Raw genomic sequence first — 21,128 nt, 5'->3', positions numbered from 1 at the left:
CCTCACAGAGTGTTTGTTGTGGGGGAGGAAGGGAAAAGGAGAATGTTAGCTGCTATGAGACTCCTTCAGGTAGTGATAAAGCAGGATATCAAATCCAAACTCTTCTTCTTCTCCTCCATTCTTCATTTTTCCCTCCAGACCAAACTTACTCTTCAATTTGTTGTCTACAGTGGTACCTTGGTTCTCAAACTTAATCCGTTCCGGAAGTCTGTTCCAAAACCAAAGCGTTCCAAAACCAAGGCGTGCTTTCTCATAGGAAGTAATGCAAAATGGATTAATCTGTTCCAGACTTTTAAAAACATCCCCTGAAACAGCAATTTAACATGAATTTTACTATCTAACGAGACCATTGATCCATAAAATGAAAGCAGTAAACAATGTACTGCAGTCATACAATCATTCAATCAGTCAGTAGCTGAACTGGGTTACACACAGTCACAAAAACAAAACGAAAAAGAGCCGCAGAAGCAAAAATGCAAAATAAATAATAAAAACAGACAGACCTCAGTGTAACACTTAAAACGGAAGTGTGGCACTTAAATTGGAAGCGTACCAGTCAAAACAGAGCATGTTTGATTTCCAGAAAAAGTCTGCAAACCGGAACATTACTCTAGACTCAGGTAGGTAGCCGTGTTGGTCTGACGCAGTCAAAATATGTATAAAAAACAAAAAAATTATGCAGGCCTAGGGAAAAATTAAGAGAGGAAGGGAAAGTGGCTTACAGCAATTTTAAAAACACACTTTGGGAATCAGTTAAAACAGATTACAGAATGAAGGGGGGAGGGCGTGTCCTAGAATGCATATCTCAGTTGTCAAAGAGAGGTGCACTTTCAGCGTATCAAGAAAACTACACGATGACGGTGCCTTGACACCAGACAGCAGCAGGCTTGTGTCTGCAAATTCAGGTCACCCCTGCCATTCGCAATAATATAGGACAGCGGAGTTTCAGTGGAGAGACAATGGTTGGGAACATCTTGTCTCTGCATTCCCTCTCTCCCTCCCATGTTATTTTGACTGTAGGGGAGGGAGGGGTTGCAGGGGGGAAATGGGGGTGTGTGGGAGGGAATGCTTTAGCTCTCCCTATCTTCTGCTTTTCCTGCTGGAAATTGCCTTTCCTTCTTCTTTACTGCTATTTGGCAGTAATCCATGTTTGAACATTCAAGTTCTGTTCCTGTCCTACACATTTCTGCCTTGGGTGTTCCCTGTCTTTCAGGACCTCTATTTCTACTCTGCTTTTAGGACTGCAACGTTTTTCTGCCCACGCTGGGATTTTTCGGTAGTGGCGCTGTGGGTTAAACCACAGAGCCTAGGGCTTGTCGATCAGAAGGTCGGCAGTTCGAATCCCAGCGATGGGGTGAGCTTCCGTTGCTCGATCCCTGCTCCTGCCAACCTAGCAGTTCGAAAGGACGTCAAAGTGCAAGTAGATAAATAGGTACCACTCTGGCGGGAAGGTAAATGGTGTTTCTGTGCACTGCTCTGGTTTGGCCACATGACCCAGAAGCTGTATGCCGGCTCCCTCAGCCAATAAAGCGAGATGAGCGCCGCAACCCCAGAGTCGGTCACGACTGGACCTAATGGTCAGGGGTCCCTTTACCTTTAAAGAGGAATAATGGAGGTTATCCTTATTTTGCAGGACATGACATAATTCATCGAAGAATGTGCGTTTCTGGGTTTTTTTGTTTTCAGTGCAGACTGTAGGAGTTTGCATTCAATCTTCATTCTCTCTCTTCGTCTAGAGCCTGTCTAGGGTCTGGGTTGAGCCTTTGTCAATAGGTATCTGATCACAACAGTTTTCAGGGTTTATTCCAGTATTTGGCAATCATGGGAATACAGAACAGTTCTGTAGTCTCCCCTAGGACCTTTAGTCTGTGTGAGAACTTTTCACCGAGTGATGCAATTTAATGTAAGTTTTCTGTTTGTGTTATAGTATCTGAGCCTGTACTGCAACTGCTCATGATTGTGCTTGAAATAATAAATAATAAATATAAGTTCTACAGGAGTTATTAACTAAATCTCATCTTACTTAACACCAGAATTTGCATTTGTTTTCACGGTTCATCCGCTCAGTAATGCAACTGTTATTTTCTCTTACTGCCCCCTCTCACATGAATTAACATTTCCTTGCTCAGAAAGGGATTAGACTAGACGGCTCATTATCACAGTAGATGTCAGATATGTTTAATCTATTGTCAAATTCTCCGGTTGCTTTGTTTAGTCCCTTCCTGTAGATGAGCAAAAAAAAACACACAAAAGCTTGTTCATTTGGACAAAGAAATGTGCTATAATACTGCAGATCTGTGAATGTTCTGCATGCAAAAGCAGTCTTCTTGTTCCCGATTCTTAGGCCTGTTTTCACTGTTTTTGTTTGTAAAATATGTTGTAGTTGCAGTTTGTGGTTATGACACAAAAAATAGCTGACCACCCACCTCTGTTGTTCCTCCTAGATATTTAATACGAAGCCTCTCCAGGTAATATTCCCATCTCAGGAGGATCCTGACAGCCCACTTATCGATCTGGATCTACACCTTCCCTTCCTATGCTTCAAACCGGAACAGGTGTTACAGGTATAGCATGGCTGTCTTGTTTTAAGCAGGTGGAAACTGGATCCGTGTATAGTTTGTGGGAGTTGCACAGAATTACTTTGCGCTCCGAGGCCCCCAAGCCCTTCCCCTGAAAATAACTTCACACTGACACGTAATTTTAGTTTAAGTTATTGGGCAAAATTTAGGCCACAACTTTATCGATTACAGCAAAGTGAGCGGTGTTGGCTTAGGCATTGGCAACAGACTATAACTGACTCCTGCCTCTCTGGCTGGAAGTCTGAAAGGGTAAACACCAAACGAGGGAGCAACATCGGTGAAGACCAACGAAGCTCACCCCGGGGTTCCTGCGGTCCTGGCATGGCCCTAGCCCCTCAAGCGGACTTCAGACGAGATCCAGACCCCCAGATTCCTTTACTGGAATACCCTTATTCATGGAGGGGCAGGTGAAGGCCGCACCTCCCCTCCCACACACTTCAATAAGCCAATGCCTCACCGCCAAACCTTACAAAGTTGTGACGATTGCTAAGGGGGTAGGCGAATACCAAGTGGCTACATCCAATCTGCCAAATGGAAAAATTCCTACCCAGCCCCTGCTCCAAGACAGGGGACCCAATCCAAAGCAAGGCCAAAGCAGCAGCACATAAAATTAGGGAGGGAGGACAGGTATTCGGCAGCGTGAATGCAAGTAACCCCAGTTACGCCGCGCTGCCGCTTTTATAGGCCCCAGGAATCGCGCCAACTGCCCTGATTGGCCCAAACAGCCTGGCATGATCCCGGGGCCCAACGGTTAAGGCTTGGGCCACTCCCGGCAACAACTCTCCCAGTGAGGGTGCCTTAGGGGCCCACGTGCAACCAGGACCCTCATTAAGGAGGATCCCATTTGTAAATAATTTCAGCCTAATGCCCTTGTTCTGAATGAGTGAAATGGGCCTCTGGCAGGGAGCATGCGAGAAGACATACCATACTTTTAACAACGGGAACACAGCGATCCCCATAACCAGGCAAAGTCTCGCCCGCCTTTCCATAGCGAGACCAGGGCTTTGACAGGGTCGCCGTAAATACTGAATGCTCATAGTGGCAGTGAGAGTAAGAAGTCAGAGGGATGTTGCCAGTTCAATTCTCCTTCCATCTTTCTGCTAGACGGGGTGTAATAAGAGTTACTGAGATGAGGGCCTTCTCGGTAGTGGCACCTGCCCTGTGGAACGCCCTTCCACCAGATGTCAAAGAGAAAAACAACTACCAAACTTTTAGAAGACATCTGAAGGCAGCCCTGCCTAGGGAAGCTTTTAATGTTTAATAGGTTATTGTATTTTAGTGTTCTGTTGGAAGCCGCCCAGAGTGGCTGGGGAAACCCAGCCAGATGGGCGGGGTACAAATAATAATTTATTATTATTATTATTATTATTATTATTATTGTTGTTGTTGTTGTTGTTGTTGGAAACCCAGCCAGATGGGCGGGGTACAAATAATAATTTTTATTATTATTGTTGTTGTTGTTGTTGTTGTTGTTGTTGTTGTTGTTGTTGTTATTATTATTATTATTATTATTACTATTACTTTTGTAAAGTATGCCAAGCACTTAAAATTTGTTAAATAAATGATAAGGTGCTGTTACGCTGAAGCTCTCCCTATATGGAATTCATGGTGGCCTGTTTTCCCTCCCTTTCCAGATCATAACCTGCATTTTAACAGAGCGGAAGATTGTTTTATTTTCCTCTGACTGGGCATTGCTGACCCTCATATCCGAGTGCTTCATGATGTACATCCACCCTATTCAGTGGCAGCACACTTTCGTACCCATTCTGTCTCGTCAGATGTTGGATTTCGTCATGGCTCCTACGTCCTTCCTCATGGGATGCCACATTGATCATTTTGGAGAGGTTTGCAAGGTCTGCTGTGGGTCATTTCCAGTTATGCTTCTCTGCTTCTCTCACCTATAAAATGCATTCAGAGGTAGAGGTAACTCCACATTTGTGCTGGAGTTGCGTTCTGGGTTACTGCCCACTTGCATGGGATCAGAAGCCCATTGAAAAAGCCTGTGAACCCCTTTTTCTACCTCCATTCCACCCTTTTAGTGACGTTCCAGTAATGTCCTTATGACTTATCCATGTCACTTCCAGGTATGTATTTACGGGACCGCCTCTCCTGGTCTGCCCTGCAGAAGACCTTAAGGTCCATGAATAACCATAGTTTAGAGGTCCCGGGCCGTAAGGAAGTCAGACTATCCTCCACCAGGGCCAGGGCCTTCTCAGTGATGGCTCCGGTCTGGTGGAATGCTCTGTCCCATGAGACTAGGGCCCTTCAGGATTTAACCTCCTTCCGTCGGGCCTGTAAGACAGAGCTATTCCCCCTGGCTTTTAATCTGAATTCAGCCTGATCTTTTATTTCCCTTCTCTTCCCTCCTTCTCCCCTTCTATGAAGATCACCCACTCTGAGACCCCACAGCTAATTCTCCCCTGGCCTCCTCGCTGGCCCAAGTAGGACCAATTCAGCCAGCTAGCCCTGGGGATTATCTAATGCTTATCTAATACGAATTAAAAATGGAAAATGGTTTAGACGAACACATGGTATTATAGATAACTGGGCCCTTTTGAAGAGATTACGCATTTAATAATATTCGTCATGTATGTAGTGCACCCATTTAATCTGCTTCTTAGCTGTGCTGTAGCTGCAACCCCAGATAACCAACCGAGTGGCAAAGGACGAACCTCTCTGCCACTGCCCCTACCTCCTGAATTCTGGCTCTCGCTCGCACTGCTATTGCCATGATTGCTCTGTAAATCCCCTGACATTTCTCATAATTGCTGCCACCACCAGTGCAGTCTCAGGTCAGACCCTTTCACAGGGGATTATAAATGCTGGTTCATCTTCCAGGGAACCCTGAGAGTTAGCTCATTTCCTGTTTTATAGGGTTGTGGCCGTGCTCTAAAGAATCAGCTCCCGTTGTCAGCCTTCACATTTGAAAGGACTCTTCAGTCTTTTCGGAATGGGAAGATTTGTGTAGGATATTTTCACACGAGTCCAAGTGGCTCCCCAGCGAGGCTGAGATAGACTGGATGGAAACGCAGGAAGTCAGACATTTGCTCCATCTAGTTCAGTGCTGTCTACACGGACTGGCAGTGGTTCTTTGGGGTTTCAAATGGGCGTCTCCTGTAGTTTCCGGACGTTGAACCAAGACTTTTTGCATGCAAAGTGTGTGCTCCACCACTGATCTCCTCCCCTCGGTTTGAACTGTGTTCTAATATTTTATCCACAGATAAGATAAGATCAATGCTTTTGTTCATATATTATTGCTCTGTGACAGGGTGGATTTGATTTAAATCAAATCGATTTAAATCATGATTTAAATCACTTGTCAGTAAGACTTGATTTAAATCCCCCCCCTTTTTTTTTACAGAAAGACTCATTCTTGCAGGTATAATCTTAATATTTACAACCAGATGAAGGTTTCATTTTTGGAATAAAAAATTTTCAGAGCAGTTTTTACAGTTATATCAAAAATTACTGATTTGGTTATACTATTAGAAATACATAGGCAGATAATTATGAAATTATTGTGAGGTTTAATAAGTTAACTGTTTATATCTGGACAATTTTTCTGCTGTACTTTATTGGAAGGAGAAAAATAATCATTTCCTTAATAACAATTTATTTAACTAAAACAATAACATTATAGCATATATATTCATGTTTGTTAACTGATGTGGTTAAACATTAAAAAACAAACAGCTTAGACTGAGTTTTAGCACACATGAAAAACTTAAAACAAATCCTTATTTCCTGATGAATAGCCTTTGGAGTATAATGTAACTTAAATCGAAAACTATATTTAGAAAGATTTTTCCTCCAAAAGCATTTTATTTTAAAAATCCAATTTAAATTTTAAAAAATCCAATTTTAAAAAATTCAATTTTAAAAAATTATTATTGATTTTTATCTACCCTGCTCTGTGACCAAAAATTTGAAACCTACGTACAGTGGTACCCCGCAAGACGAACGCCTCGCGAGACGAAAAACTCGCAAAACGAAAGGTTTTTTCGTTTTCGAGTTGCCTCGCAAGACGAATTTCCCTATGGGCTTGCTTCGCAAAACGAAGCTTGCCCCGGGGACAGCGGGTCTTCTCTTTTGAAGCAAGGGGCGGCGGGGAGATCGCTTCTCCCCACCGCCCCTTGCTTCAAAAGAGGTCCGGGGGCAGCGGGAAGCGCTTCCCGCTGCCCCCGGACCTCTTTTGAAGCAAGCGGCTGCGGGGAGATCGCTTCTCTCCGCAGCCGCTTGCTTCAAAAGAGGTCCCGGACCTCTTTTGAAGCAAGCGGCTGCGGGGAGATCGCTTCTCCCCACCGCCCCTTGCTTCAAAAGAGGTCTGGGGGCCGCTGCCCCCGGACCTCTTTTGAAGCAAGCGGCTGCGCTTCTCCCCGCAGCCGCTTGCTTCAAAAGAGGTCCCGGACCTCTTTTGAAGCAAGCGGCTGCGGGAGATCGCTTCTCCCGCTGCTGCGAAGCCGGTCGGGGCGGGAACACCTGCCCCAGCCACCCCGCTTCGGAACGCTGCTCCGAAGCGGGGGGGGGGGGCGGGAACACCTGCCCCAGCCGCCGGGCCTCGTAGCGCTGCTGCGAAGCCGGGCGGGGGGGCGGGAACACCTGCCCCAGCCACCCCGCTTCGGAACGCTGCTCCGAAGCGGGGTGGGGGGGCGGGAACATCTGCCCCAGCCGCCGGGCTTCGTAGCGCTGCTGCGAAGCCAGGCGGAGGGGGGGGCGGGAACACCTGCCCCAGCCACCCCGCTTCGGAACGCTGCTCCAAAGCGGGGTGGGGGGGCGGGAACACCTGCCCCAGCCACCCCGCTTCGGAACGCTGCTCCAAAGCGGGGTGGGGGGGCTGGAACACCTGCCCCAGCCGCTGGGCTTCGTAGCGCTGCAGCGAAGCCGGGCGGGGGGGGGGCGGGAACACCTTCTGAAGGCGGGCGGGGGGCGAAAGTCTTTGTCCCCCCTGCCTGCCTTCCCAGGGGCTTTTAAATCGCCCCGGACAGCGGAGAAGTCCTCCGCTGTCCCGGGGCGATTTTAAAATGCGGCCCGCCAGCATTTTAAGATCGCCCAGATAGCGGAGAAGTCTTCCGCTGTCCCAGGGTTTTTTAAAATGCTGGGGGTGGGAAGAAAAGCCCTTGTCTCCCCCCCCCCCCAGCCTTCAGAAGAGGTCCGGGGACAGACTGTCCCCGGACCTGGTCCGAAGGCGGTTTCCCTAGGAACGCATTAATTGATTTTCAATGCATTCCTATGGGAAACCGTGCATCGCAAGACGAAAAAACCGCAAGACGAAGAGACTTGCGGAACGAATTAATTTCGTCTTGCGAGGCACCACTGTATTTTTATTCATACGGGGCTGGATTCAACTACCTGGCTTCATTTTCAGAAGCCAGAGCATGCCAGCGCAGCAGGGCTTATTCCCTCCCCTTCCTTACTGTATTGCCCGCTAATTCATTCTGGGGGGTTGAGAAGAACCCCCAGAACAGTGTACAGAAGGAGGAAAGGGGAGAGCATCTCTTTGGCCAAGCAAAAATGACTGCACAAAACAATCTCCTAAGTGCTGCATTGAATTCTGCCCACGTTAAGTGAGATACATCGTGTCGTATTCAGCTAAGCATTGCTCAGGGTAGACCCACTGAGATTCACAAAATCAGGTTCATTAATTTCAATAGTTCTACTTTTGAGTGAAACTCAATTTTAATTGCATCTTATGGGTGGTATTCAGTTATTCCATTGTTAATAGTGTCATAGCTTGCATTTTGCATTACTTCTTCCTGCTTAATCCATATTGTTTTAAATGATGAACCTGTCTGTCTCTCAAATAAAAAGGAAGCCGACGACTTAATTCTAATTAACATCGACAATGGCGATATCGCGCAATCCCAGTCATCGGAAGAGGAGACTGAAATTCCAGATATCCCACTGGAGGCGGCAAAAATCTTCATAGCAAGGTAGAAATAAATGCTAAGGATGAAAAAATTAAATTGTTTGGCAAAGACACACAGTGCGATTTTTGTGCACCTGTTCATTCTCCTGCTTGGCGAAGGGGTGTGAGGTAGTGAGTTGCGCGGGGGCTGAACTTATCTTCATCCAGTGCGATTAGAAAGATGGATTCCTTTGGTGGATTGAGGGACCTGGGGTGGGGGGCAACAGGGCGCCTGAATGGGGGGAAGTGGTGTGTGTTAATTAAGTTATGCCATTCACCCAAATACACGCACAGAGATTGTTGATGGGTTTTCTGAAATAAACACCCAAAAACTTTGAACTGCAAAATTCTGATAATGGCGCATGATCCAGTAAGATAAAGAGTTTGTCTTCTAGGTAAAGGTAAAGGGACCCCTGACCATTAGGTCCAGTCGTGGCCGACTCTGGGGTTGCGGCGCTCATCTCACTTTATTGGCCGAGGGAGCCGGCGTACAGCTTCTGGGTCATGTGGCCAGCATGACTAAGCCGCTTCTGGCAAAACCAGAGCAGCGTATGGAAATGCTGTTTACCTTCCCGCCGGAGCGGTACCTATTTATCTACTTGCACTTTGACGTGCTTTCGAACTGCTAGGTTGGCAGGAGCAGGGACCGAGCAACAGGAGCTCATCCTGTTGTTGGGATTCGAACCGCCGACCTTCTCATCGGCAAGTCCTAGGCTGTGTGGTTTAGCCCACAGCGCCACCCGCGTCCCTTTGTCTTCTATAATACACCTAATCCCATTTTCTCTTGCATACTGACACCTGACTGGTTGAGCAAATTCCCCCACATATACTCCAAATTCTCTCTTAAGTCTGATTGCTTGTCGAGACAGGCATAGCTTAAGGCCCTTGTTTTCAAAGGATGCCCTGAAGCCATTCCACTCTGCTTCTCCCTTTCCTCCATCCCTGGGCGCTGGGTGAGTTTTTGACTCTTGAGAAAATGCCTGTCCTGGCATCCCGCCACATCTCTCTTGGACGGGGAGTGGAATCCTCAGACTCCCCCCACCCTGGGTGGATTTGATTTAAATTTTAGGGAGTTAACGTGTTCTTTTCCCCCCTGCAGGGTTGAAAATCTTCAGCTGCACTATGACCTGGAGCTCTCCCACCGTGCTTCCTGCACAGACCTTGGTGAAGTTCAGCTGCGAAGGAGGATTTGGCAGCAGAGGCTCAATTCTGAAATTCAACAGATTACTCTGCAGTTAATAGTCAATATCTTTAGGTAGGTGCTGAAATAACCCTTGCACAGCGCATGATTCTGGAACTCAAAGCATTTGCACTTTCTCTCTCTCTCTGTGTCTCTGAGCATCTCCTGCTCCCTTCTGTACTAAAGCGAAGAGTCCCTCGATTCAGTGAAGAAATAAATGAGGCGTTGAATCTGAGGCTCAGTTATGGCAGTGTTTCTCCTGGGCATAGGGTTGGCTCCAGCTGTTGTCTTTCCACAAGGGCCGACATTGATGCCGAAATCCAGCATCGCCTGAGCTCTGCGAGTGCAGCTTTCTCCTGACTGAAGTGCAGAGTGTTTGAGGACCGGGACATTCGCAGGTAAACCGAAATGCTTGTTTACAAAGCTATTGTACTACCAAGCTTGCTGTATGCCTGTGAAACATGGACCACTTATAAACGCCGACTCCTGGAAATATTCCATTTTGTCTCCGAAAAATCTTACACATCACTTGGGAAGACAGGCGAACTAAGGTCAGTGTACTGGAAGAAGCAAAGATCACCAGTGTTGAAGCAATGATTCTTCAACATCAACTTCGTTGGACTGGTCATGTTGTGCGGATGCCTGATGATTGTCTTCCAAAGCAACTACTCTATTCCCAACTTAAAAATGGAAAGCGTAATGCTGGCGGTCAACAAAAGAGGTTTAAAGGCTGTCTCAAGGCAAATCTAAAAAATGTAGTATAAACACCAACAATTGGGAAACACTTGTCTGCGAGCGCTCCAATTGGAGAACAGCCTTTACCAAAGGTGGACTTTGAAGACACTCGAACTCAGGATGCAAGGGAGAAACGTGCTAAGAGGAAGGCACATGTGGCAAACCCTCACCATGATCAAATCCGGCCTGGAAACCAATGTCCCCACTGTGGAAAGACGTGTGGATCCAGAATTGGCCTCCACAGTCACTTACGGACTCATTGTTAAAACCGTGTTTAGGGAAGACAGTCTTACTAGGCTACAAGTGATCGCCAAAGAAGAAAGAAGATGGGTGGCTGTTGTGAGAGCAAGATGCTGGACTAAATGGGCTTCCATTCTGATGCGCCAGGGCTCCTTTTAACTTCATAGAGGTAAAGGTAAAGGGAGCCCTGACCATTAGGTCCAGTTGTGACCAACTCTGGGGTTGCGGCGCTCATCTCACTTTTTTGGCCAAGGGAGCCGGCGTACAGCTTCCGGGTCATGTGGCCAGCATGACTAAGCCACTTCTGGTGAACCAGAGCAGCGCATGGAAACGCTGTTTACCTTCCCGCCGGAGTGGTACCTATTTATCTTCTTGCACTTTGACTTGCTTTTGAACTGCTAGGTGGGCAGGAGCAGGGACTGAACAACGGGAGCTCACCCCGTCGCGGGGATTCAAACCACCGTCCTTCTGATCGGCAAGTCCTAGGCTCTGTGGTTTAACCCACAGCGCCACCCACGTCCCTTTTAACTTCATAGTGAATGTTAATTACCCTAATTTACGTTAGGTGTACTTTTAAGCTGCCCGGCTGGAAAGTGCATCGTATTACTCATCAGACTTGCGGCTGGTTGGAGGGGGGGGCACTGCAAACAATTCAGTGAGTAATGTTATGAAGCTCCCCAAGCTTCTAGGACTTAGTCTTGAGGACAGAATCATTGTTAAGAGAAAGGGATTACATGCTTGTAGCAAAGGACTTTTTTTATGCTGAGCTTTCAAGTGGGTTTTTGGCTGTTGCCAGTTGACTCTGTGTGAATTCATTGTAATGTGGCGACTGAGGGTGGAATTCAAATAAGTTTTACTTTGAATAGACCTATTGGATGGGCTTCAACTAAGTTGACGTGTGCATGGAACGAGGTCCATTCATGTAGCAGGACTTCCTTTCCCCCATCTGCTCTGGGGGGGGGGGTTAACTGTGCCTAAATAAGGTTAACGGTCCACCTGAATTTTGGCACTCATTTGACATTTGCCTTTGTACTCATGCAGCTGTGACATTTCCTGATGCCTTGCTAATCTTAACTGTGGTTAAAATAAATGAGAGCATCCTACAAGTTTGTATTCTCTCTTCTCCTGCTCAGTTCCTCCCCATCCCTTTCCAGTGTTAACTATGGGGTTGCATAGGTTGCTGACCATAGTTTGCTTCCAGTGAGAGCTAGAAATGCGCTTGAGTTGTTTTTAATGGTCACTTCAGTGCAGACATGATTCTGCTGAAAAATCAGTGGAGTTTTGGTGGAAGAAGATGAGGCGGTGTGGAAAGAATTAGAATTTGGAATCTGGGGGGGGGGGGAACGCTAGGGATGTCTTTTTCAAAACTGCAATATTAATTCACTGCACAGAATTGGTACCCCTAGCACCATAGTCAGGCATACCAACACTCAGGGGAAATTATTGCTGCTTTCATAAATATTTGAGCCAATGCTTTCTATGAAGAGGTAAAGTGTTACAGTGCTAAAGCCAGTCAATGTTCTGTCAGTGGGCTTGAGATTTTTGTTTCGTCCTTTTCTTCCAACTTTCCCTTTGTTCTTCTTTTCCAGTAGTGTCTTTCCTTTCTTCTACTGCTTTATGCGCCAGACTCCAGGACCAAGAAAAATACAAATGCGAAGCGTTTGTTGCTCGCGAATCGGGATGTGTGTGTTTGCAATAATTAACAATAAGGTATTGCTTGCAGACCATCTTGCTGTAATAGCCACCGGGGCAGATGGCTTTAAAAAGGGGTTAGACTGATTTGCAGGACATCAGTCTTTGGCTTCAGCTATTATACACAAGAGTGATCCTTCATGTGTATCAGTTTCCTAAACCTATTTGTGTGTGCACGTTCTGCGCTCTGAAATGCATTTCAAAATGTGCCGAAGTGTCCTGTCCGATTGGGAGCTGTGTTCTGATCCACAAGCAAGTTAGGGAGTGTCAGGCCAGTTTGGTCCCCTGAGATAGCTCAGTCAGTCCAGCAGGAGACTCTTAATCTCAGGACTGTGGGTTCAAGCCCCAAGTCGTGGGGGTTAGGATCCGAGCTCTACACTTCTATGATTCTGTGAAAAGTGATCCAGACAAATTCCTTCTCCACCCCTAACTTGTACACTTCCATGACACAAGCCTTTTTCCTGTGTCATTTATATGTGGTGGATGCTCTGTGCTGTATTAGATGTGTTGCTGAAGATTTGCAGGTTACAATAGAATTAAGGGGGGGGGAGCGTGGGTTTAATGATTCCACCTAAAGAACTGAGCACAATTAATAAGGACCTTTGTTCATTATTGATTTTGATAATTTTGTTTTACCAATAGGGAGGTGAAAGATCATCTGAATTATGAGCACAGAGTATTTAATAGTGAGGAATTTATGAAAACGAGAGCAGTGTGCGACCAGCAGTTTTACAAAAAGGTAAATCTTCAGAACTGATTTGTATCATTTTGTCACTCAATATTATAAGCAGAGTTTTAAAGAATTCGGGTATTTTGGATGTGGCCTGTAGCTTTCCTTCACAAGTGTTCTTTTATGGGAAGTACATGAATTCAATGATGTATTTTTTTAAAAAAAAGCCAGTTAGCTTCTAGCTGTTTATTCATTCATCTTGTCATATGTCCTTTGGTCTTACCTGTGCAGAACGGTTGAAAGAAGGATGTCACCTTTTGGCATAGCATTATGTAATGGGAGAACCTTGACTAAAACCACTGGAAAGGCCAGTTCCCTGAGTCCTTCTTCTGCCCTGGAAGAGCCTGGACTATGACATCTGTTGCCAAGGACCAGGAAACTGCCATGAATACCTCAGTGGTAGCTGGTGGACCCTGGACCTGGTAGGGTGAATTTGTGGGGCCCAGAAGGATGAATTAGGCAGCGTTAGTAAACTGTTAAAAGTTGCCACCCACAACCTATAATAGGGGCTTCCTCAGCCTTCCAGACCTATGGGAAAAGATCATTTCCCCCCGGTCTGTACATTCACTTTTAGGCCTACTTCCCAGATTATGAAATGAAGTGGTGGGATATTACTCGGTCTAGGATCTGGGACACCATGCAGCCATGACGTTCGCTGCAAGATCTTGGGCCAAACACTGGGTTTGGCCCCAAATACCTACCCCACAGGGTTGTTGTGAGGAGAATGTGGGGAAATGAAAGACCATAAATATAAAACAAGAGGGGAGATCTCCAGTCTTTCTGCTCCTGATTCTGAAGGGGGTGGGGGAGGCTAGGTTTGGATTAACACGAGAACAAAAACTCAAGCATGACTAAATCTATATCAGTTAAATCTCTTTTAACATGACTAAATCTGTATCAGTTATTTGTTTAAACATGCCATTCTAAGCTGTGAGATTGTCACACTTCGGTCTCAAGTGTGTGAGGACAAGTGTCCGACAAGGGTCCAAATTTGAGGGACCTCCTTGGAGCTTGAGTCTCAGATCCAAATACCCCCACCTCTTCCCCATCCCTCAACGCCATAGGTCCTGGTCATCCGTTGAACATAAGCCACCAGCGTTGTTTTGGAAATGGATAACAAGAGTTTGCAAGGTGTCTCGTCAGCATCCCAGAAGTGAAATTGTTGTGATGAAGTTCTGGCGAGGCTGTCAGTGATGACGGCAACCCTTGTGAAGCTAATATCCCATGTCAATAACATGCCACCTAGTGGATGAACGCAGCTAAAAAGTCACATAGAGAATAAACAGAAAATTAGAAAAGAAGGAATTCCCACCCCCCTCCTTTCAGTTTTTCAGCCCTTGCATCGAAAAAGCGTAACAGCTCTGTCCGTTTACGATCACGTCCCTGTGTTCCTTTTCCACAATTTTGGCCAGTGTGCCAGCTTTGCCTCTTCTTGGAGAAGGCAAATCTGGCTGCTGTCACGTCCTGGTTGAACTTTTGCAATTTGCTCTATGTGACCGCAATAGCTCCCAGGCGGCTTCTCCTCACATGAACCCACCCGGACCCTGTGATCATCAACTGAGGCCCTTCTTTGTCTGCCTCCTCTGTGAGAGGTCTGGAGGGTGGCAACACGAGAACCGGGCCCTTTCTGCAGTGGCTTGTGGAATACTCTCCCCAGGAAGGAGATTTGAAAGCTGCATATATATGTATATATATATGGGATGCGGGTGGCGCTGTGGGTTAAACCACAGAGCCTAGGACTTGCCGATCAGAAGGTCAGTGGTTCAAATCCCCGCAATGGGGTGAGCTCCCGTTGCTCGGTTCCTGCTCCTGCCAACCTAGCAGTTCGAAAGCACATCAAAGTGTAAGTAGGTAAATAGGTACTGCTCCGGTGGGAAGGTAAATGGCGTTTCTGTGCGCTGCTCTGGTTCTCTAGAAGCGGCTTAGTCATGCTGGCCACATGACCCGGAAGCTGTACGCCGGCTCCTTCGGCCAGTAAAGCGAGATGAGCGCCGCAACCCCAGAGTCGTCTGTGACTGGACCTAATGGTCAGGGGTCCCTTTACCTATATCTATACCTATACACACACACACACACACATATATATAAAATAATGTGTTTTTCACCCCCTTGGTGCTTTGTTTGGCACCCCATCCCTCAGCAGGGTCCACACTTAGCGAGCTCTGGCTAAGTTTATCATTGAGCAGCATTATGCAGTTCACTCTGTGGTCCTGTTCCCTGGGTTTGAGCACATGACTGCTCCCAGGGAGAAGATCCTGTTGATTTTGTTTTTAAAAAGTAGCAGCAGCAACTTGGAGAACCAATGGGTGTGATTAAGAGCAAAAAGGGAAAGGGGGAAAAAAACAGCAAAAAGAAAAACAAACGCAGTATTGGGAATAACCATAAATAAATAAGAATAAAAATGTGACCCCACCACCGATACCATTCCGTTGTAACTATCCAACCTCACAAAAATTCAACGCCTCTTGCGATGGTTTGACCCCTTTCCATTTTAACAGTACGAATTCTACAAACACTCCCCATATTTCCTCAAAATCATTTCTCCTTCATATTCCCCGTCTTACCTTAACGGCACGTGTTAATTTATCATTAATAATTATACACCACATCTCTTTATACCATTCTTCCATTTTATATTCTGCTTGCCCCTTCCACTTCCTGGCTATAATAATTTGCACAGCTTGTCAATAAATTTGTGGGCGAGTCCTAGCCTGCAAACCTTCCACCACATCGTACATGGATAATAATGCTACCTCTGGTCTTTTGATCAGAGCATTGGGAAGTTTCTTAGATAAACGCTTCTCCCCTTCCCCTCACAAAAAAACTAAGCAGGTGAACTTCTGGTGTGAAGCACTAATCCAGGCTTTCTCAACCTCGGCTCTCCAGATGTTTTTGGCCTACAACTCCCATGATCCCTAGCTAACAGGACCAGTGGTCAGGGATGATGGGAATTGTAGTCCCAAAACATCTGGAGGGCTGAGGTTGAGGAAGCCTGGTATAAAGCAATGGACCTAGCCCAGGCACCCCCAACCTACAGCCCTCCAGATTTTTTGGCCTACAACTCCCATGATCCCTAGCTAACAGGACCAGTGGTCAGGGATGATGGGAATTGTAGTCTCAAAACATCTGGAGGGCCAAGGTTGAGGAAGCCTGCCCTAATCGTAAGTGTGCAGACATACAAGTCCAGCTTTAAGGGGACGCTTTGGGGCTGTTTCACGTCAGTGAATAGCTAGCCCTTCAAATATGTCAAGATACTAACGTCGCTTTCCTGTTACGCTTTGTAGGTGCTGGATACCTATATATTTCACTTTTTCCTTAAAGCTCGCCTTAACAGAAGGATGGATGCCTTTGCCCGCCTAGAGCTGAGCACTGAAGCTGAGAAAGACAGGTGAAGAAGCCTTCTCACTATTTATACGGTGGCTGCATGGCAAAATACCCTTTTCTACTCCGCTGAACACATGGCCATTTTCCTTTTCTTTTCAGGAAGTTTTGCTACATAAGCATGATTTAAAATAATATTTGAAATCCCTTGTCCCACTGCATCAAATAATTACATGGGTTGGTAAATGTCTTTGGGTTGGTGAAACGCAGCCTGGGCTATGCCCTAGCCTGGGTTTTCTTTTTTTAAATAATTTTTATTAAATTTCCAATTAACAAACCAATCATATCACATTAATTCCAAATTATACCAGTGCATAATAAACTCCAAATATTTAGCCGAATTTTAAATTTTTGTTGGGGGTACCCATGCTTCGAGTTCAGAAAGGGTCCAATCATCTCATATTTCTGCTGCTTTGATGTTCACAAGTCCCATCTTTCTATCTCTTTGTTGTTATCCTTTACAAATCCCATCTTCCAATCTTCTTCTTGTTATCATTTTTCTTTCTTTATAACCTCTGAGATTATCTCCACAAGCGAGTTGAAGCAAACATTATTATAGACCTGTGTGGATTTTCATGATGATCCAAAAGTTCTGTTCAAACGGCAGGCGCCATTTCAGCAGTTCCCATAAAATACAGTCTAAGCATCTGCTCATTAACTTTCCCAGACCAGTTGCTCCATAAATCAGCCTTTCCAGGGGAGTTGTTGCCAATTCAGCCATGGAATTCAGATATGATAACAAAACCGTAGCACCTCTCCCCCTTTGACTGTAAATCTTGCAACTAAGTCTGTCTCATAAAGCCTGGGTTTTCTGATGGCCAGAAGGGCAGAGAGTTTGTTGGATCCTGCAAGTAAGTTAGATATATATTTATGTTGTTATCTGTAGGTTAACTTCAGTGCTCAGCCCAAGGAGGCCAACCATGGAAAAAGTAATTTCGAGAAGGTTTAATCCTCAGTACATGATGAGCAGGCGAATGGGACTGAGCTTGCCTAATCTGCAAGAGATCGCGCCAAAGGATGGCCCGACGAGGAATTCGTCTCTTCGGCGTTTAGACGTGAAGCAAGGTAAGAGGAGAACTTAACTGGGCTGCTGTGGTTGTTTCTCTTCTCATTCCAGTGTAAATGAAAAAGATAAAATAAATGTCAAATACAGCACCCCTCTCTTGAACTACATTCTGAAGACCAATCCATGGCTGTTAGGGAAAGGTTGTCAGGTCTCAGAATCCAGTTTCGTCCGACTGCAAAGCGCTGTGCCGCTACTTTCGCCAGTCTCCTTGCGATCCTTTTCAGAAGAGTAAACATAAGCAAGCCTTATGGGGCGTTGAAACCAGTGTGGGACAAACAAAACAATAGTCAATGGCCTATTGCAGGCATAGGCAAACTTGGCCCTCCAGATGTTTTGGGACTACAACTCCCATCATCCCTAGCTAACAGGACCAGTGGTCAGGGATGATGGGAATTGTAGTCTCAAAACATCTGGAGGGCCGAGTTTGACTATGCCTGGCCTATTGCTTCCTAATCTTACTTTCATTATCTTAATCTTATTTTTATTATTTGCACCTTGCCCATCTGACTGGGCTGCCCCAGCCACTCGAGGCAGCATTCAACAAACATAAAAGCATAATAAAACATCAAACATTAAAAAAAAAAACTTCCCCATATAGGGCTGCCTTCAGATGCCTTCTAAAAGTTGTATAATTATTTTTATTTAGTTGCATTTGTTTTAGTTGTAAGCAATTGTTTGTTACCTTTTCTAGATACAAGATCAACCTCTAAGTCAGTGACTACTTTCAAGATCCCAGAAATCCACTTTCCTCTTCTGAGCCAGTGTGTCTTTTCTTACTACCTTGAATTTAATATTCATCTCAGCAGAGCTATAGATATTTTGTCTCCCGATAACTCTGCGCTTCTGGCAAGGTATTTCTACCTCCGGGGACTTATTGGTTTGATGCAAGGAAAGCTTCTGAATGCGCTTTCGGACTTCCAGAACCTTTATAAGACAGACATACGGATATTTCCCACAGACCTTGTGAGGAAAGTGGTGGAAAACCTTCCTCCTTCCGAACGTTCCCAAGCGGATCAGAAGCCGGAGCTGAAGAGGCTGATCAGTCAAGTGATGGATAATCAAAGGGAGATAAGCAAAGTAGACGACCGTGTGAAAAAATTCCAGTTGCCGAAAACACACATGCAGCTGGATGACTTTGTGAAGTTCGTTCAAGAATCTGGGATTGTCAGAGACACAGACACGATTCATCGGCTGTTTGATGCACTGACAGTAGGTAAGGGGTAAAAAATATGCTCGCATGCAGTTGTTTTCGTCAGAATTTTTCATGCCTACCTTTTCCCTTCCTTGAAGATTGCTCTTACTGTTGACGTAAAACATGTTCATTCCCCAATACGTTTGTTGCTGCGAAGGAGATGCTGGCAAAGCTAACCAAATCAGCAAGGTACTGTACCATAAATATGGGATGTGGGTGGCTCTGTGGTCTAAACCACTGAGCCTCTTGGGCTTCCCAATCGGATGGTCAGTGGTTCGAATCCCCACGACGGGGTGAGATCGCGTTGCTCGGTCCCAGCTCCTGCCAACCTAGCAGTTCGAAAGCACACCAGTGCAAGTAGATAAATAGGTACCGCTGCAACAGGAAGGTAAACAGTGTTTCCATGCGCTCTGGTTTCCATCACAGTGTGCCATTGTGCCAGAACAGTTTAGACATGATGGCCACATGACCCGGAAAAGCTGTCTGTGGACAAACGCCGACTCCCTTGGTCTGAAGCGAGATGAGTGCCGCAACCCCAGAGTCACCTTTGACTGGGCTTAACCGTCCAGGGGTCCTTTACCTTTACCCTTATCTGCTATAAACACAACACTCTGCACGGGACTAGAGCCTGAACTCAAATCTCTTGCTTGATCATACAGATCCACGGTGATATGCAGGTTCTAGGGTGTGCCAAGGCTTCACAAGCAGGGTGACATTCTCCTCGTGATCATAGAATCATAGAATCATAGAGTTGGAAGAGACCACAAGGGCCATCGAGTCCAACCCCCTGCCAAGCAGGAAACACCATCAGAGCACTTCTGACATATGGTTGTCAAGCCTCTGCTTAAAGACCTCCAAAGTAGGAGACTCCACCACACTCCTTGGCAGCAAATTCCACTGTCGAACGGCTCTTACTGTCAGGAAGTTCTTCCTAATGTTTAGGTGGAATCTTCTTTCTTGTAGTTTGGATCCATTGCTCCGTGTCCGCTTCTCTGGAGCAGCAGAAAACAACCTTTCTCCCTCCTCTATGTGACATCCTTTTATATATTTGAACATGGCTATCATATCACCCCTTAACCTCCTCTTCTCCAGGCTAAACATGCCCAGCTCCCTTAGCGTTCCTCATAAGGCATCGTTTCCAGGCCTTTGACCATTTTGGTGGCCCTCCTCTGGACACGTTCCAGTTTGTCAGTGTCCTTCTTGAACTGTGGTACCCAGAACTGGACACAGTACTCCAGGTGAGGTCTGACCAGAGCAGAATACAGTGGCACTATTACTTCCCTTGATCTAGATGCTATACTCCTATTGATGCAGCCCAGAATTGCATTGGCTTTTTTAGCTGCCGCGTCACACTGTTGGCTCATGTCAAGTTTGTGGTCAACCAAGACTTCTATGATGTAGAAGCCCATTGCCTACCAAGTGATTGCATGCATCCTGCAACCAATAGCCACTAAGCAAATACTGATCTGCACCCGCCTCTTCTTAGTTCTCCATTTCTAGCTTGTTGCATAGTGTCTGAGATGATTACTGCAGTGCAGACAACAACATTAGTAATAATCACTGATGACTGGTTGGATTCATATTCAGTTGTTACTTTGCTTCCATAGAATCATAAGAGTTGGAAGGGACCACAAGAGTTATCTAGTCTAACCCCCTGCAATGTAGGGATCTTTTGCCCCACGTGAGGATCAAACCCACAACCCTGAGATTCCCATGCTCTACTGACTGAGCTATCTCTCCTTCTCTCCATATTTCGGTGTTCTTATTATCCCTTCATGACTTTTACAGTCATACCTCATGTTACATCCGCTTCAGGTTGCGTGTTTTCGTCTTGCGTCCCGCAACAACCCAGAAATACCGGAATGGGTTACTTCTGGGTTTCGCCGCTCACGCATTCGCAGAAGCACTAAATTATGCTTCGCGCATGCGCAGAAGACCAAATCGCGCTGCGCAGACGTGGTGCTTCAAGTTGCAGGCTTTTCGCATTACGGGCGGCCTCCGGAACGGATCCCATCCGTAACACAAGGTACCACTGTACAGTGGTACCTCGGGTTAAGTACTTAATTCATTCCGGAGGTCCGTACTTAACCTGAAACTGTTCTTAACCTGAAGCACCACTTTAGCTAATGGGGCCTGCCGCTGCTGCCGCGCCGCCGGAGCACGATTTATGTTCTCATCCTGAAGCAAAGTTCTTAACCTGAAGCACAATTTCTGGGTTAGCAGAGTCTGTAACCTGAAGTGTATGTAGCATGAAGCGTATGTAACCCGAGGAAACATTGTAATGTGTTTGCCCTATTCCTGCATCCGTAGCTTAATAACGGTAGGAATGAAATGAGGCCAGTCTTGTTGCAGAGGAAAGTCTATGAGTGAAAAACATGGGATACTTTGGCTGATTCTGTTGCTTCTCTGCAGCGCTATCATCCAAAGT

General features: G+C 46.0%; 1 protein-coding gene across 6 annotated transcripts in view; it reads left to right on the top strand.

Annotated features, from left to right (window-relative positions):
• Positions 1–21,128, top strand: part of DENND3 (DENN domain containing 3) — a 49,495-nt gene that overhangs the window by 11,973 nt on the left and 16,394 nt on the right. For all 6 annotated transcript variants that reach the window (XR_014529071.1, XR_014529072.1, XR_014529073.1 and 3 more), the window contains 8 exons: positions 2,445–2,564; positions 4,214–4,432; positions 8,388–8,509; positions 9,584–9,739; positions 12,974–13,070; positions 16,346–16,449; positions 17,329–17,507; positions 18,200–18,721. Coding sequence is in view for 3 of the 6 variants with exons in the window: in XM_083516545.1 (XP_083372671.1) it covers positions 2,445–2,564; positions 4,214–4,432; positions 8,388–8,509; positions 9,584–9,739; positions 12,974–13,070; positions 16,346–16,449; positions 17,329–17,507; positions 18,200–18,721 (1,519 nt within the window). In the remaining 3 variants the exon portion in view is untranslated. The remainder of the gene's footprint in view (positions 1–2,444; positions 2,565–4,213; positions 4,433–8,387; positions 8,510–9,583; positions 9,740–12,973; positions 13,071–16,345; positions 16,450–17,328; positions 17,508–18,199; positions 18,722–21,128) is intronic.

This window comes from Podarcis liolepis (genome assembly GCF_965112155.1).
Source record: "Podarcis liolepis genome assembly, chromosome: 8".
NCBI classification, from domain to species: Eukaryota; Metazoa; Chordata; class Lepidosauria; order Squamata; family Lacertidae; genus Podarcis; species Podarcis liolepis.
This window is presented reverse-complemented; position numbering and strand designations above follow the sequence as displayed.